At 44.7% G+C, this 12,987-nt stretch overlaps 1 protein-coding gene across 1 annotated transcript in view; it reads right to left on the reverse strand.

Annotated features, from left to right (window-relative positions):
* cwh43 (cell wall biogenesis 43 C-terminal homolog) overlaps nucleotides 1-12,987 on the reverse strand; it is a 36,585-nt gene that overhangs the window by 22,046 nt on the left and 1,552 nt on the right. The window contains exons 2-5 of the mRNA XM_003225318.4: nucleotides 10,526-10,717; nucleotides 8,705-8,825; nucleotides 8,267-8,442; nucleotides 7,399-7,582 (exon numbers count right to left, since the gene is read on the reverse strand). Coding sequence (XP_003225366.3) covers nucleotides 7,399-7,582; nucleotides 8,267-8,442; nucleotides 8,705-8,825; nucleotides 10,526-10,717 — 673 coding nt within the window. The remainder of the gene's footprint in view (nucleotides 1-7,398; nucleotides 7,583-8,266; nucleotides 8,443-8,704; nucleotides 8,826-10,525; nucleotides 10,718-12,987) is intronic.

The following is a 12,987-nucleotide window of genomic DNA, read 5'->3' on the forward strand; positions in this document are numbered from 1 at the left end:
GCTGCGATTCTCAGGCTTCTGCGATTAGCCTGCTGAACTCCTTTTTGTTGTTGATAATAACTACGGTGAGAAAATGGGGGAGATTCTGACTCAGGGCTTGTTTGGCAGATTTCTGGAAGGCAAACCTCTTGCAGGTGCAAGGGCTCCAAATCAGGCTGGGAAAGTTCCAATTCTGGCTGAAATGGTGGAAAACCCAAGTTTTCCTCTTCATCTGCCACAACAGCGCTAGGAACGGAACTACATGGCCCATGAGTCATCACACTATCCCCCTCCTCAAGCCCCCTCTCAAAATAGGGCTCTCTCCCCGAGGCGCGAGGCCGCGGCTTGGTGGGGTAGGTCTGATGGAAGCGGCGGGTTAAATCGGGGGCATGGACTGTGGAAGCGTCTTCCCATGAGCGTTCCTCGGGGCCAAAACCCACCCAGTCAATGAGATATTGCAGGCGGCGGCGATGAAAGCGAGAATCCAAAATGTCCTGAACCTCGAACTCCTCCTCCCCATCCACCAAAACAGGAGGGGGGGCCGGCCGGTCTGCATCAGGGCGCACACCATCCGCCGGAAGGAGCAGGGAGCGATGGAACACTGGATGAATGTGCATAGAGCGCGGAAGTTGGAGTTTGAAAGTCACGGGGTTAAGTTGCGCCACCACCGGATAGGGACCAATGAAACGGGCATCTAACTTCCGGCAAGGGTGATGGGAGGGCAAAAAGCGAGTGGACAGAAGAACCCGGTCTCCTACCTTGATTTCGGGGCCCGGCTGGCGATGTTTGTCAGCGTGGCGTTTATAGTCCGCCTTGGCTTGGTCCAGTTGCTGGAGCAAAAGTTGTTGCACCGCTGTGAGTTCCTGCAGCCAGTCCTCTGCTGCGGGAACTTCTGAGGTTTCAACAATAGAAGGGAAGAAACGTGGATGGAAGCCATAGTTTGCAAAGAACGGGGTTTCTTTAGTTGAAGCCTGGACACCATTGTTATAGGCAAACTCCGACAGCGGTAACAGGGAAGCCCAATTGTCCTGCTGATAGTTTACATAACAGCGAAGGTATTGTTCCAGAGTGGCATTGGTGCGCTCAGTTTGCCCATCCGTTTGGGGATGGTGAGCCGAAGATAAACGAGAGTCTATGCCCAATAGTTTTTGTAGTGCTTTCCAGAAACGAGAGGTGAATTGAGACCCACGGTCTGTGACCAAACTCTTGGGCAAACCATGCAATCTGAAAACATGTTGAAGGAAATAATCTGCAGTCTCCTTGGCCGTGGGGAGGCCATCGCAGGGAATGAAATGGGCTAGCTTGGTAAAAAGATCCACCACCACTAGGATCGTGGTGAATCCACAGGAAGGTGGTAGATCAGTGATAAAATCCGCAGAGATTATTTCCCATGGGCGAGATGGGGTAGGAAGGGGTTGCAGAAGCCCTGAGGGCTTCTCTCTTCTTGTCTTGGAGCGCTGGCATACTGGGCAGGAATTGACATATTTTTCCACATCCTTGCGGATCTTGGGCCACCAGAAATCTCTTAGGATCAAATGCATGGTTTTAAATAGTCCGAAATGCCCTGCTGGCTTGCAGTCGTGACACAGACGAAGTGCCTTTTCCCTGCCCGGTCCTGGAGGGATGTAGACATGGTTTCTATAGCAAAGTAACCCATCCTTAAGCGAGAAGGGAAACTGTAGTCCTTGGCGAAGTTGGTCCTGAGCCCAGGCATCTGCTTGTTGACTGGCCCTGATTTCCTGAGCACAAAGGGGCCCTGGAGTAGAGGGAGCTGAATCAATTAGAGTGGATTTGGTATTTCCCACAGTGAGCGTGGCAAAGTTCTCGGGCTGCAGCAGTTGGGATTCAAAGGTCTCTTTGCGCCCTGCAGCATATTCCGGTTTCCGTGACAGTGCATCTGCTTGCTTGGTCTGGGCTGGGGTTACATAGTGGATTTGGAAGTTGAAACGCTCAAAGAATAAAGCCCAGCGTTGTTGCCTCTGATTTAGCTTGCGGGCAGTTCTTAGATGCTCTAGATTCCGATGATCAGTATGGACCTCAATGGGGAATTTGGCCCCTTCTAACCAATGTCTCCAAGTTTCAAAGGCTGCCTTTATGGCCAAAAGTTCCTTTTCCCAAATAGTATAATTTCTCTCTGGTGCGGTCAGTTGACGGGAGTAAAAGGCACAAGGGTGAAGATGATCTCCCACTGGTTGTAAGAGTACAGCCCCAATTGCCACATCGGAAGCGTCCGCCTGTACGACAAAAGGGGTTTCAGGATCTGGGTGTTGAAGGATTGGCTGGGACGTGAATAATTTCTTTAGCTGCTGGAATCCTTTCTCTGCTTGCTCTGTCCAGCGGAAAGGCTGCTTCCCACGGATGCAGCTGGTGATTGGATCAGACCAGCGGGCAAAGTCTGGAATGAACTTGCGGTAGTAGTTCGCGAACCCCAAGAAGCGTTGCACCTCTTTCTTGTTGGTTGGCGCCCGCCATTCCAATACTGCTGAAACTTTTGCCGGGTCCATGGTGAGCCCTAGTGGCGAGACACGATATCCCAGGAAATCTACCTCTTGTAGATCAAAAGCGCATTTTTCCAGCTTGGCATAAAGTCCATGATCCCGCAATCGTTGTAACACCATTCTAACGTGGTTCTCATGTTCTGATTGTGATCTAGAAAACACCAAAAAATCGTCCAGGTAGATAATCAAGAACCGGTCTAGATAATCCTGAAAGATATCGTTGACAAAATGTTGAAACGTTGCGGGAGCTCCACACAAACCGAAATTCATGACCAGGGTTTCGAATAAACCGAATTTAGTCTGGAAGGCGGTCTTCCACTCGTCCCCTTCCCTGATGCGAACTAGATTATAAGCTCCTCGAAGATCCAGTTTGGTGTAAACCTTGGCCCCTCGAAGCCGGTCTAATAGGTCCGAGATCAAGGGCAGGGGATACCGGTTTCGCTTAGTGATATTGTTCAATGCTCTATAGTCCACCACCAAGCGTAGGTCCCCTGACTTCTTTTTTACAAACATCACTGGGGAAGCGGCTGGGGATTGAGAGGGTCTAATAAACCCCTTGCGGAGGTTTGTCTCTAAAAACTCCCTGAGAGCTTCTTGCTCCGGTTCAGTCAGGGAGTAGAGGTGTCCTCGCGGGATCGGGGCCCCCTCCACCAAGTCAATGGCACAGTCATAAGGTCTATGCGGGGGTAGTCTCTCGGCTTCTTTTTCATTGAATACGTCCCAATACTCTGAGTACTTCTTGGGCAAGGTGATGATGGGTTCAGCGTCTGTGGCATGGCAGACCTTGGCTACAAGACAATGGTTTTGGCAATATTTTGAAGCAAACTGCAGTTCTCTGTTGGACCAGGAGATGTTTGGGTCGTGGAGTGTCAGCCATGGGATTCCCAAAATCACAGGGAAGTGGGGAACCTCGGTAACAAAGAAGGAAATCTCTTCCATGTGTTCCCTTATCCACATTCTGGTGGGTTCTGACCACTGGCTTACTGGACCTGTCTTGAGGGGGCGGCCGTCTATGGCCTGCACCACACGGGCGTTCTTGAAATCGTGATATTGTAATCCCAGAGAGTCGGCATACTCTCTATCAATGAAATTGTTTGTGGCTCCTGAGTCTATCATGGCATGGATCATGACGGGTCCTTTTTTCGCTGACCACAAGGTGACCACTAGGAGAAATAGGACCCCGGTTGGCGGCTCTTGAGTGGGGTTTTTGACCGGGTTGGCGAGCCTCTCTACGCCCGGTCGCTGGCTTCCCCCGCCGGCTTCACGCCAGCCGCCTCAGACGCCTTCGTCTCCGTGGAGGACGCCGCCGCCAGACGGGCGGCGGGCTTCCCTTTGGCTGGGCACTCTCTGGCAAAGTGGCCCCCGTTCCCGCAGTACCAACAGAGATTTAGGCGTTGGCGGCGGGCCTTCTCGGCAGCATCTAATCTGGGTCGCACATTGCCCAGCTGCATCGGCACCTCCTCGCTTCCTCTGGGGTATGGGGCTGGTGGCGGGGGTCTCCACACTGGACGCGGCTGGACGCCGGTGGGAGCGGGAGGTTTCGCTCCAGCCCTGCCGCTCTGGCCTCGGATCCATTGCTTTCTGTTGGCAAGCATGACTTCAGCCCGTAAACATTGTTCAATGAGTCCTTCAAGGGAGTGTGGAGGATCCACCTTGGAGATTTCCTCCAGCATCTCGATGTTGAGACCCTCCCGAAATTGTCCTCTGAGGGCTATGTCGTTCCAGCCGGTGTTATGGGCCAGCACTCGGAACTCGGCTATGTACTGGGACAAGGGTCTGTCCCCTTGGGAGAGGCGCCGGAGTTTGTGGCCGGCTGCCTCCAAATTGTCTTCGATCCCCCAAGTCGCCTTAATGTGATCCAAGAAGTGTTGCGCTGATCTTAGATGTGGGGAGACTTGGTTGAACAGTGCCGTCGCCCAGTTGGCCGCTGGCCCGTCTAGGAGACTGTAGATCCACGCCACCTTGATGTCTTCTTGGGGAAACTCGGCATTACGGGCCTCTATATAAGCCTGGCATTGGCGACGGAAAACATGAACCTTAGAAGCTTCTCCAGAAAACTTGGTTGGCAACGCCAGGGCCGGGAGACGGATTCCGCGTTCCTTCAATCCCCTTATTTCTCCCTCCTGCGCATTGAGCTTATCACAGATGCGGTCCACTTCATCCTTGTCGATGGTATAGCTGAGTGGCTGGGCCCCCGGTCCGGCTCCGGTAGACATTCTGGCCTAGGTTAATTGGTGCTTAGGGTGGCGGAGTCAAACTGTCACGACCCAGGCTGCAGAGCACCAATAACCATACACAGAGGCCAGAATCTATCTAATATCTTTATTAAGGAAATATATAAAGTCAATAAAAATAAGTGTAGAATGTAGTTCAGAAGAAGACCTTTCAGGAAAGGTCAATTATAGTCCAGGAAAACAATGTCCAATATAAAATATTAAGGTCCAAAGTTGTAATCCAATAACCGAAACACCCACTTTGCCAAGCAAAGTGAGGGGAGATGACAAGGTTCTTAGTCCAAGGAACTTGAGGCAAGGCTAGGAAGTAAACTTGATTCTTGGAACACAAGGCTTGATACAAGGCAACGAGGAACGAGGAACAAGGACAAGATCCGTGGTAAATACTTGGCAAGGACCGGGAAGCAAGGCAAGGTTGGAAACGTGAACGAAGGCTTGGAAACAGGAACGAGGCTTGGAAACAGGAACGAGGCTTGGAAACAGGAACGAAGGCTTGGAAACGGGAGTAGCGCTGTCCACACACAATCTACTCCAGTTGCTGACGAATTGACTCCGCAAGATTCCTTTGGGGCAAGGAACCTAAATAGGGTCTCGTTTTCCCACCAAAGAACACTTCTCTGGGGAATCAGAACCGAAAGTCAATCTCTGTGTCCAGATGCATGACTCCCTAGAATTTCTCATGGAAGCAGTCTTAATCAGCTGAATGCTTGGCTGCGATTCTCAGGCTTCTGCGATTAGCCTGCTGAACTCCTTTTTGTTGTTGATAATAACTACGGCGAGAAAATGGGGGAGATTCTGACTCAGGGCTTGTTTGGCAGATTTCTGGAAGGCAAACCTCTTGCAGGTGCAAGGGCTCCAAATCAGGCTGGGAAAGTTCCAATTCTGGCTGAAATGGTGGAAAACCCAAGTTTTCCTCTTCATCTGCCACAACAGCGCTAGGAACGGAACTACATGGCCCATGAGTCATCACAGTTGTTATGGTTAGACATGTTTCTTAGCCTGTTATGAAATGTGTCCCTTTGGGCAATAATATGTGAAGTTTTGCATCCCTTTCCTAATGCATGTAGTCTATTTTGAAATTAACTACAGTAGAGTCTCACTTATCCAACACTCGCTTATCCAACGTTCTGGATTATCCAACGCATTTTTGTAGTCAATATTTTCAATATATCATGATATTTTGGTGCTAAATTCATAAATACAGTAATTACCACATAGCATTACTGCATATTGAACTACTTTTTCTGCCAAATTTGTTGTCTAACATGATGTTTTAGTGGTTCATTTGTAAAATCATAACCTAATTTGATGTTTAATAGGCTTTTCCTTAATGCCTCCTCATTATCCAACATATTCGCTTATCCAACATTCTGCCGGCCCGTTTATGTTGGATAAATGAGACTCTACTGTAATAGCTTACCCCTTCATCTATGGTGATTCCCACCCTACTTCTGGATAGCTACACAGTGGTGTTCATTTTTGACTGGAGAAAAAATTGTTTACTTCTTTTCATTCATTCTTTGAATGCTCAGTACAAGGCTCTTCCAAACTGCTCTAATGAAACATGATTCAGATTAAGCAGTACAGTCCTCACCATGTCTATTCTGGTGTAAATCCCACGGAACAATTGACTTATTCCCACTGAACACAGGAAAGCAGCCTCAACTACTAAATCTCCTGTTGTGGTTCAGCCTAATTAAGATTTATTTATTTATTTATTTATTTATTTATAGGATTTATATTCTGCCCTTCTCACCCCGAAGGGGACTCAAGGCAGATCACATTATACACACATAGGGCAAACATTCAATGCCCATAAACACATCAAACAGAGACTGAGACAGACAGACGCAGAGGCAAGTTAAGATGAGGAGATTGGGGTTTTAGGGCCTGGGAGAGTAATAGATGGATCTATAGATGAGGAAAAAGAGGGAGTTTCAGAGCAAAATGCTGTCTCTGAGATGGAGTTTGAAAGTGGAACTGTTTTGGAATCCAGCAGACAGGGAGAGGACTTTTCACCCACAAGGAGCTTAGCAACCCATGATAATGACTTGAGAGATAGCTCAGTCGAGGGAGGAGCTGACATACCAGGATGCTTCTGAGGGGAGAGAATTTCAGGTGCAAGAAGCTTCCCATTGGAATGGGATTTTAGATCAGGCCACGTCGCTTTACAAATGAGGATAGCAAGTCTTGTTTCCAGTTCAGGCCCTATTTCAAGACCCAAGATTATGGATGCTTAGCATAAGAAGTTTTGATGTTTGGCTTTTGGATTCATGCTCATGTTTTGATCCTTGTTTCCTAGATTTACTCTCATGTTGGATTTTGGGGTTCCTGTACTTTGTCCCTGAAACAGCTTTGAACTGTTTGGAATATTACCTTTGGATTGTTTTTCTGTTACCAGTTTGGTCTGGCTTATTGCTTATATGACTCTTTTTCCTTATTATTTCTTGGATTTTGCCTTTACAATTTTTTATAGTGATTTCCCCTTTTTATATGTGTTTTTATCAATAAATTGTTTTAATCTCATGTTTGGATTCTTGGTTGGTGCTGAGGGCCAGGTGAATTCCTGCTGGGGTGCAATATCTTCAACTGCTATACAATAGGATCTATAATGACATAATTTAGATCTGATTGGAACTCTCAGTTTTGAGTTCCTTTACAAGAAAATCAAAATAATCAACGCTTACCCATGTGGGTTAGGATCTGGTCCAGGCTCTGGAAATCCACTCACTACCCATCTAGAAATTAGTGAGACTTCTCCAAAAATCCAGAGAGTAAGGAACATAAGGCTGCCAAAAGCCATCCCTGATAAAATCCAGTTAGATCGATGAAGAATTTCCTCTGCCACATTACCAGCCTGGCTCTTGGCACCTAAATGATTGAATACACACATGGAAACATCTGCCTTCTAAAATATATGAATGAGTAAATGTGTTTCAGGAAATTCTAAGGACATCTTAATGCATTAAATTAAATTGCACTGTTTGTAGCTAGTGATGCGAGGTAAAATATATGTGTGCTTAAAACGGTGCTTTAAAAATCTTTCTTTGAACCTGGGCCCCTTCCACACAGCTGAATAAAATCCTACATTATCTGCTTTGAACTGGAATATATGGCAGTGTGGTCTCAGATAACTCAGTTCAAAGCAGATACTATGGGGTTTTCTGTCGATATTCTGAGTTATATAGCTGTGTGGAAGGGCCCTTCGTCTTCAGTTAGGCCCCGTCTACACTGCTATATAATCTATATTAACAAAGCAGATAATCCAATCCACATTATCTGCTTTGGATTATATGTGTCTACACTGCCATATAATCCAGATCAAAGCAGATAATCTGGATTTTATATGGCAGTATAGAAGGGGCCTAAGAATGTCCATGAAGAACAATATTCTAATACAGAATTTATTTGACAAGTCAAGATCCAAGTAGCCCATATGTAAGTGGAAAGCACACCTGTTGTGTTTTTGAATTACACTTTCCAGAATCCCTTAACCAATTCCTGCCGTGGCAGGGATGTTCTAGGAACTGCATTTTTAAGCCCCAAGAAAGAAACGGATTGCTTTTGTTCTCTCACCTGAATGCATTCGTTCAAGAACTGCCATGAAACCTAAAATCATTACAGCAGCATTGAAAGCTGTACAGCTCCAGAGTGGGTTTAATGATGTATACCAAATCCGAATGACAAGAAGAAGAATTTTTCCTAATATAAATCCCCAGATTCTGCAGTATCTGTAAAAATACAATGTTTTACAAATATTTATAAGGAATATGATGACAATAACAAAATGGCTGTGTATGAAGGTAAATTTTTTTAAAGTTTCAGTTATATTTTTGTGCCTTCTTAGTTGACCTAATAAAAGTATTACCACAACTTAGACTTTGATAAGGATAACTGTTACTTTCAGATAAAAACATGCTCTTTTTTTTTTTACAGCAGTATCAAAGAAGATCACAATACATTTGGTACAAAATTCACACAGTTACACAATACCTTTGCAAACCATTTCCAGACCACCATGTTACTGTTTGAACCACCAGCGATGAAGAGACACCCATGGACAAGATCAAAAGTCGAAGGTAAGCATTTGGAGCCTGGTAAGAAGCAAGGCTTCCTAGAAAGGGAAATACGTTTACATAACTTTAAATAGATGTTGATACAATACAGCTAAAATAAAAACTAAAATCAATTTCATTTCATTATCTTCCTTTGAGATTTTTTTTAAATTGTGTCAGAAACGACTTGAGAACATACTGCAAGTCACTTCTGGTGTGAGAGAATAGGCCGTCTATAGAGATGTTGCCCCAGAGGATGCCTGAATGTGTTACTGTGAGGCTTCTCTCATGTCTGAGCTAGAGCTGACAGACGGAAGCTCACCCCATCCCGTGGATTTGAACCAGCAACCTTCAGTTCAGCAACCCAACCTTAAGGTCAGTAACTCAATCTTCAGGTCAGCAGTTCACAAGGGATTAACCCATTGCGCCACCGCGGCTCCTTACTTTGAGATCAAGAAGGTACTCAGGTGAATTCTAAGGCCCCCTCTATAGTGCCATATAAAATCCAGGTTATCTGATTTGAACTGGATTATATGGCAGTGTAGACTAATTTATTCCATTTCAAAGCAGATAATGTAGATTATCTATTTTGATAATCTGGATTATATAGCAGTGTAAAAAGGGCCTACAGCTATGGCCTACCACTAAGATGTTAATACAATTACTGCTAGATCTTTTGTATATTTACTTTGAAGTGGCACCTTGGTCTGACCTCTTTACAGATTCTCTTACTGCTTTATTGGTAGTAAACGATAGCCAATGCTACATCACACCTTTCCTTCATACATTTAGAAATTGCAATAGCTTGATTGAATTGTAATGGCACTTAAAACAGTGAGTGAGAAAAGAGAAATGCATATTTCAAAATGATTTATGCCATGTTTAAAATGTTCAGGGGTTTGGTTTTACATCTGGCTATTAGTCATGGGCCCAAATTTTGTCTATTTGTTTCATCTGTGTTTTTGTTTCATGCCATTCATTCATTTGGCACAATACAGGAGACCCTTCGCCAAAACTGAAAAAGCAGTAAAACAAAAGGTAACCATTCGGTCGCCTGATTTTCATCCCATTGGTGGCAATGGACAGGCTTCCCACTCTTCCCTTCCCCTCAGTTTTAGGGCTAGAGGGTCTCACCATTTCCCTGATCCTTAGGCTCTCTCCAGCATTCATTCGAGTTGTTAGGGTTGATGTGATAAACCCCTGTCTCTGAATCCGGATAGGCAAAATGCAGTTTGTGGCTCACTGATGCTGTTTTTGCAACCCTTGGCTCTTCCTCAGGCTCCATTATGGGTAACTTAGAAAGAGACTCTCTTTAAGACAGTGTGTGTGTTGCCTGCAGGCCCAAAGCGCCAATGACTGCCAGGGCTTGCAGCTGAGCACTAAGCGCCAAGCACCGCATGGAGTGCAGAGCGCCTCTTACTAGGCACTTGGCGCTCGGTAATCAGCTGCAAGCCCTGGCAGTCATGGGTTCTTTGAGTGTGCGAGTGGCCTGCAAGCCCAAAGAGCCTGCAACTGCCAGGGCTTGCAGCTGAGCGCCGAGCACCAAGTGCCTAACAAGAGACGCTCTGCAATATGCTCTGCAGACGAAACAGCTCATTCGGAAAGGCCCCATTTTCGGAAGCAGCATTCGAAAACAAAAGCGGGGCCGTACAAATGAAACAGAAACAGATAGCGATTCTATACAAAGGCACAAGACTACGTGCTATTGCTAACTGAGCCCCTCACAAATACCCTGTATATTTTACGAAAGTATACTCACCAATCATACCCAGTCTCAGGAAAGCTAAAGTGCATTTCTGGTTTGCCAGTCTCCAAAACAGACCAATGTTTAAAAGCACTGGAGAGAAGAATGCCAGAGCAAAGGCTTCCAAGCCAGTAAGTTTCAGTGTTTGTAAAGGAAAATAATAAATCATTGGTGGAAGGGCATAATAAAGAGACCAGGAAATATAACCTGAAACAAAGAGGGAAATATTATGCATAGTCTATAATAGATCTTGTTTGATTTTGCAAACACTTCCAGGGGACCAAACTTTAAAATAGAAGTTGAATGGCAAGGAGTTTGGGGACAGGGAACTGAAGTGATTGAAAGTGATGCCCCTAACACACCCACAAAGACATCATTGTCCCCAAACCCGCTGCAACAGGGCTTGTTTATTCTCTGTTCTCTGTTTATTGAAAAGTATAGACTGCAAAGAACTGGAAGACTACTTAGACATGAGTTAACAATGATGTTGTGTGATCATGAGTACTTCAGTTGATGTTTAAGGAGTTCTTGATGCACGCTACAAGGCTCATGCAATAATCTCCTTGAAGAAACCAGTTTAGTAGCATTAAATTATCAAACACATTTAAAGGTGATGACACAATGCCATATTGTCTTGATAATATGGGGTCGCAATGGTGCAATGTGTTAAATCCTTGTGCTGCTGAACTGCTGACCTGAAGGTTGGCAGTTCGAATCTGCGGGACTGGGTGAGCTCCCGCAGTTAGCCCTAATTCCTGCCAACCTAGCAGTTCGAAAACATGCAAATGTGAGTAGATAAATAGATACCACTTTGGCAGGAAAAGGCAAAAAGACGCTCCAAGCAATCCTGTCGGCCACAGAACCAGGAGATGACTCCTTGGCTTGGAAATGGAGAAGAGTACCTCTCCCAGGGCCAGAAATGAGCACCGTCTCCAGAGCCAGAAATGAAAGGAGAAGCCTTTGCCTTTGTCTGTGTATTTGTGTCTCATTGTATTTCATTGTAACAAAGCACTGAATGTTTGCATGTTTATATACTGTAATCTGCTCTGAGTTCCCTCAGGGAGAAGGGTGGAATATAAATAAAGTGTAGTTATTATTATATTATTATGCTAGGGCTTCTATGAAACCCACATCTCCAGCTTCAACTTGACATCTAGTGATCCCCTATTTGGAAATGCAACTTGAATACAATTTTTTAAGCACTTCACCTATTATATTTACTTGTCCCTTTTTAAAATCTGAAAGCCATGCTGAAGCCATATGAGTGTGTAAGATAAGGTTGTAGTTTTTAAGAATGTGCCTCGTCTAGATAATATTTATATAATGTTTAATTCTTGTATTCCTGTTGACCTGTAGCAGCATTAAACCTGAATAGGCTATTCAAATCCACATGTACGCTAGTCATCACCCTCGTTTCCATTGTGTGCCACTCCACCATCCTTCAGTTTACCTTTGCCTATCCTTGTTTTAACATATAATAGCAAAACTTTTCAAAATTTAACTATTGACTTACATAATAATAACAGAGAATTCTGTATGACTGAGGCAGAAATAATTCATTGGGGCATCATACTAGATGTGTCAAAATGTGTCAGAGGCTTTTTTGCTGTAGTTAGCAAAAAGGTTTTCCCCTGACATTAAGTCTAGTCATGTCCAACTCTGGGGTTTGGTGCTCATCTCCATTTCTAAGACGAAGAGCCAGCATTGTCTGTAGACACCTCCAAGGTCATGCGGCCGGCATGACTGCATGGAGCGCTGTTACCTTCCTGCTGGAGCCGTACCTATTGATCTACTCACATTTTTGCATGTTTTCAAAATGCTAGGTTGGCAGAAGCTGGGGATAACAGTGGGAGCTCACCCCATCCCACGGATTCAAACCGCTGATCTTTCAGCCAGCAAGTTCAGCAGCTCAATGATTTAACCCGTTGCATCACTCGGGGTCCTTTTTACACTGCCATATAAAATCCAGATTATCTGCTTTGAACTGCATTATATGGCAGTGTAAACTCATACAATTTAGTTCAATGCAAATAGTGTGTATTATTTGCTTTGATAATCTGGATTATATGACAGTGTAGAAGGGGGCTCTGTCTCTGAAATTAATTTCAGTTCAGTTTCCCTTATCTCACAACTCATTTTTTGCTTTCTTCATTTTATCCATAACATGTGAATAACTTTTGGGGTTCAACAAAAGATCTGTTACCATTATATGCAGTTTACTCTATCTCCAAATTTACATCACCACTCTTTTGGGAGTCTCTTCCCATAATCAATACAAAAGAGTCATTTAAGATCCCAATATAGGTTCTAGTCATTTCCACTCAGTTAATATCCCCCAATCATATCTAATTATTTAGAAGAAATCAAAAATGATTGTCACACAGACACTATAATACTATTTTGCCTGCAGCTCTACAATTTGTTAGAATTCACAAATGCAAGTATTCTGGCTCCCTGGCAATTTAGAAAGATAACTT

Source organism: Anolis carolinensis, chromosome 5 (genome assembly GCF_035594765.1).
Source record: "Anolis carolinensis isolate JA03-04 chromosome 5, rAnoCar3.1.pri, whole genome shotgun sequence".
NCBI classification, from domain to species: domain Eukaryota; kingdom Metazoa; phylum Chordata; class Lepidosauria; order Squamata; family Dactyloidae; genus Anolis; species Anolis carolinensis.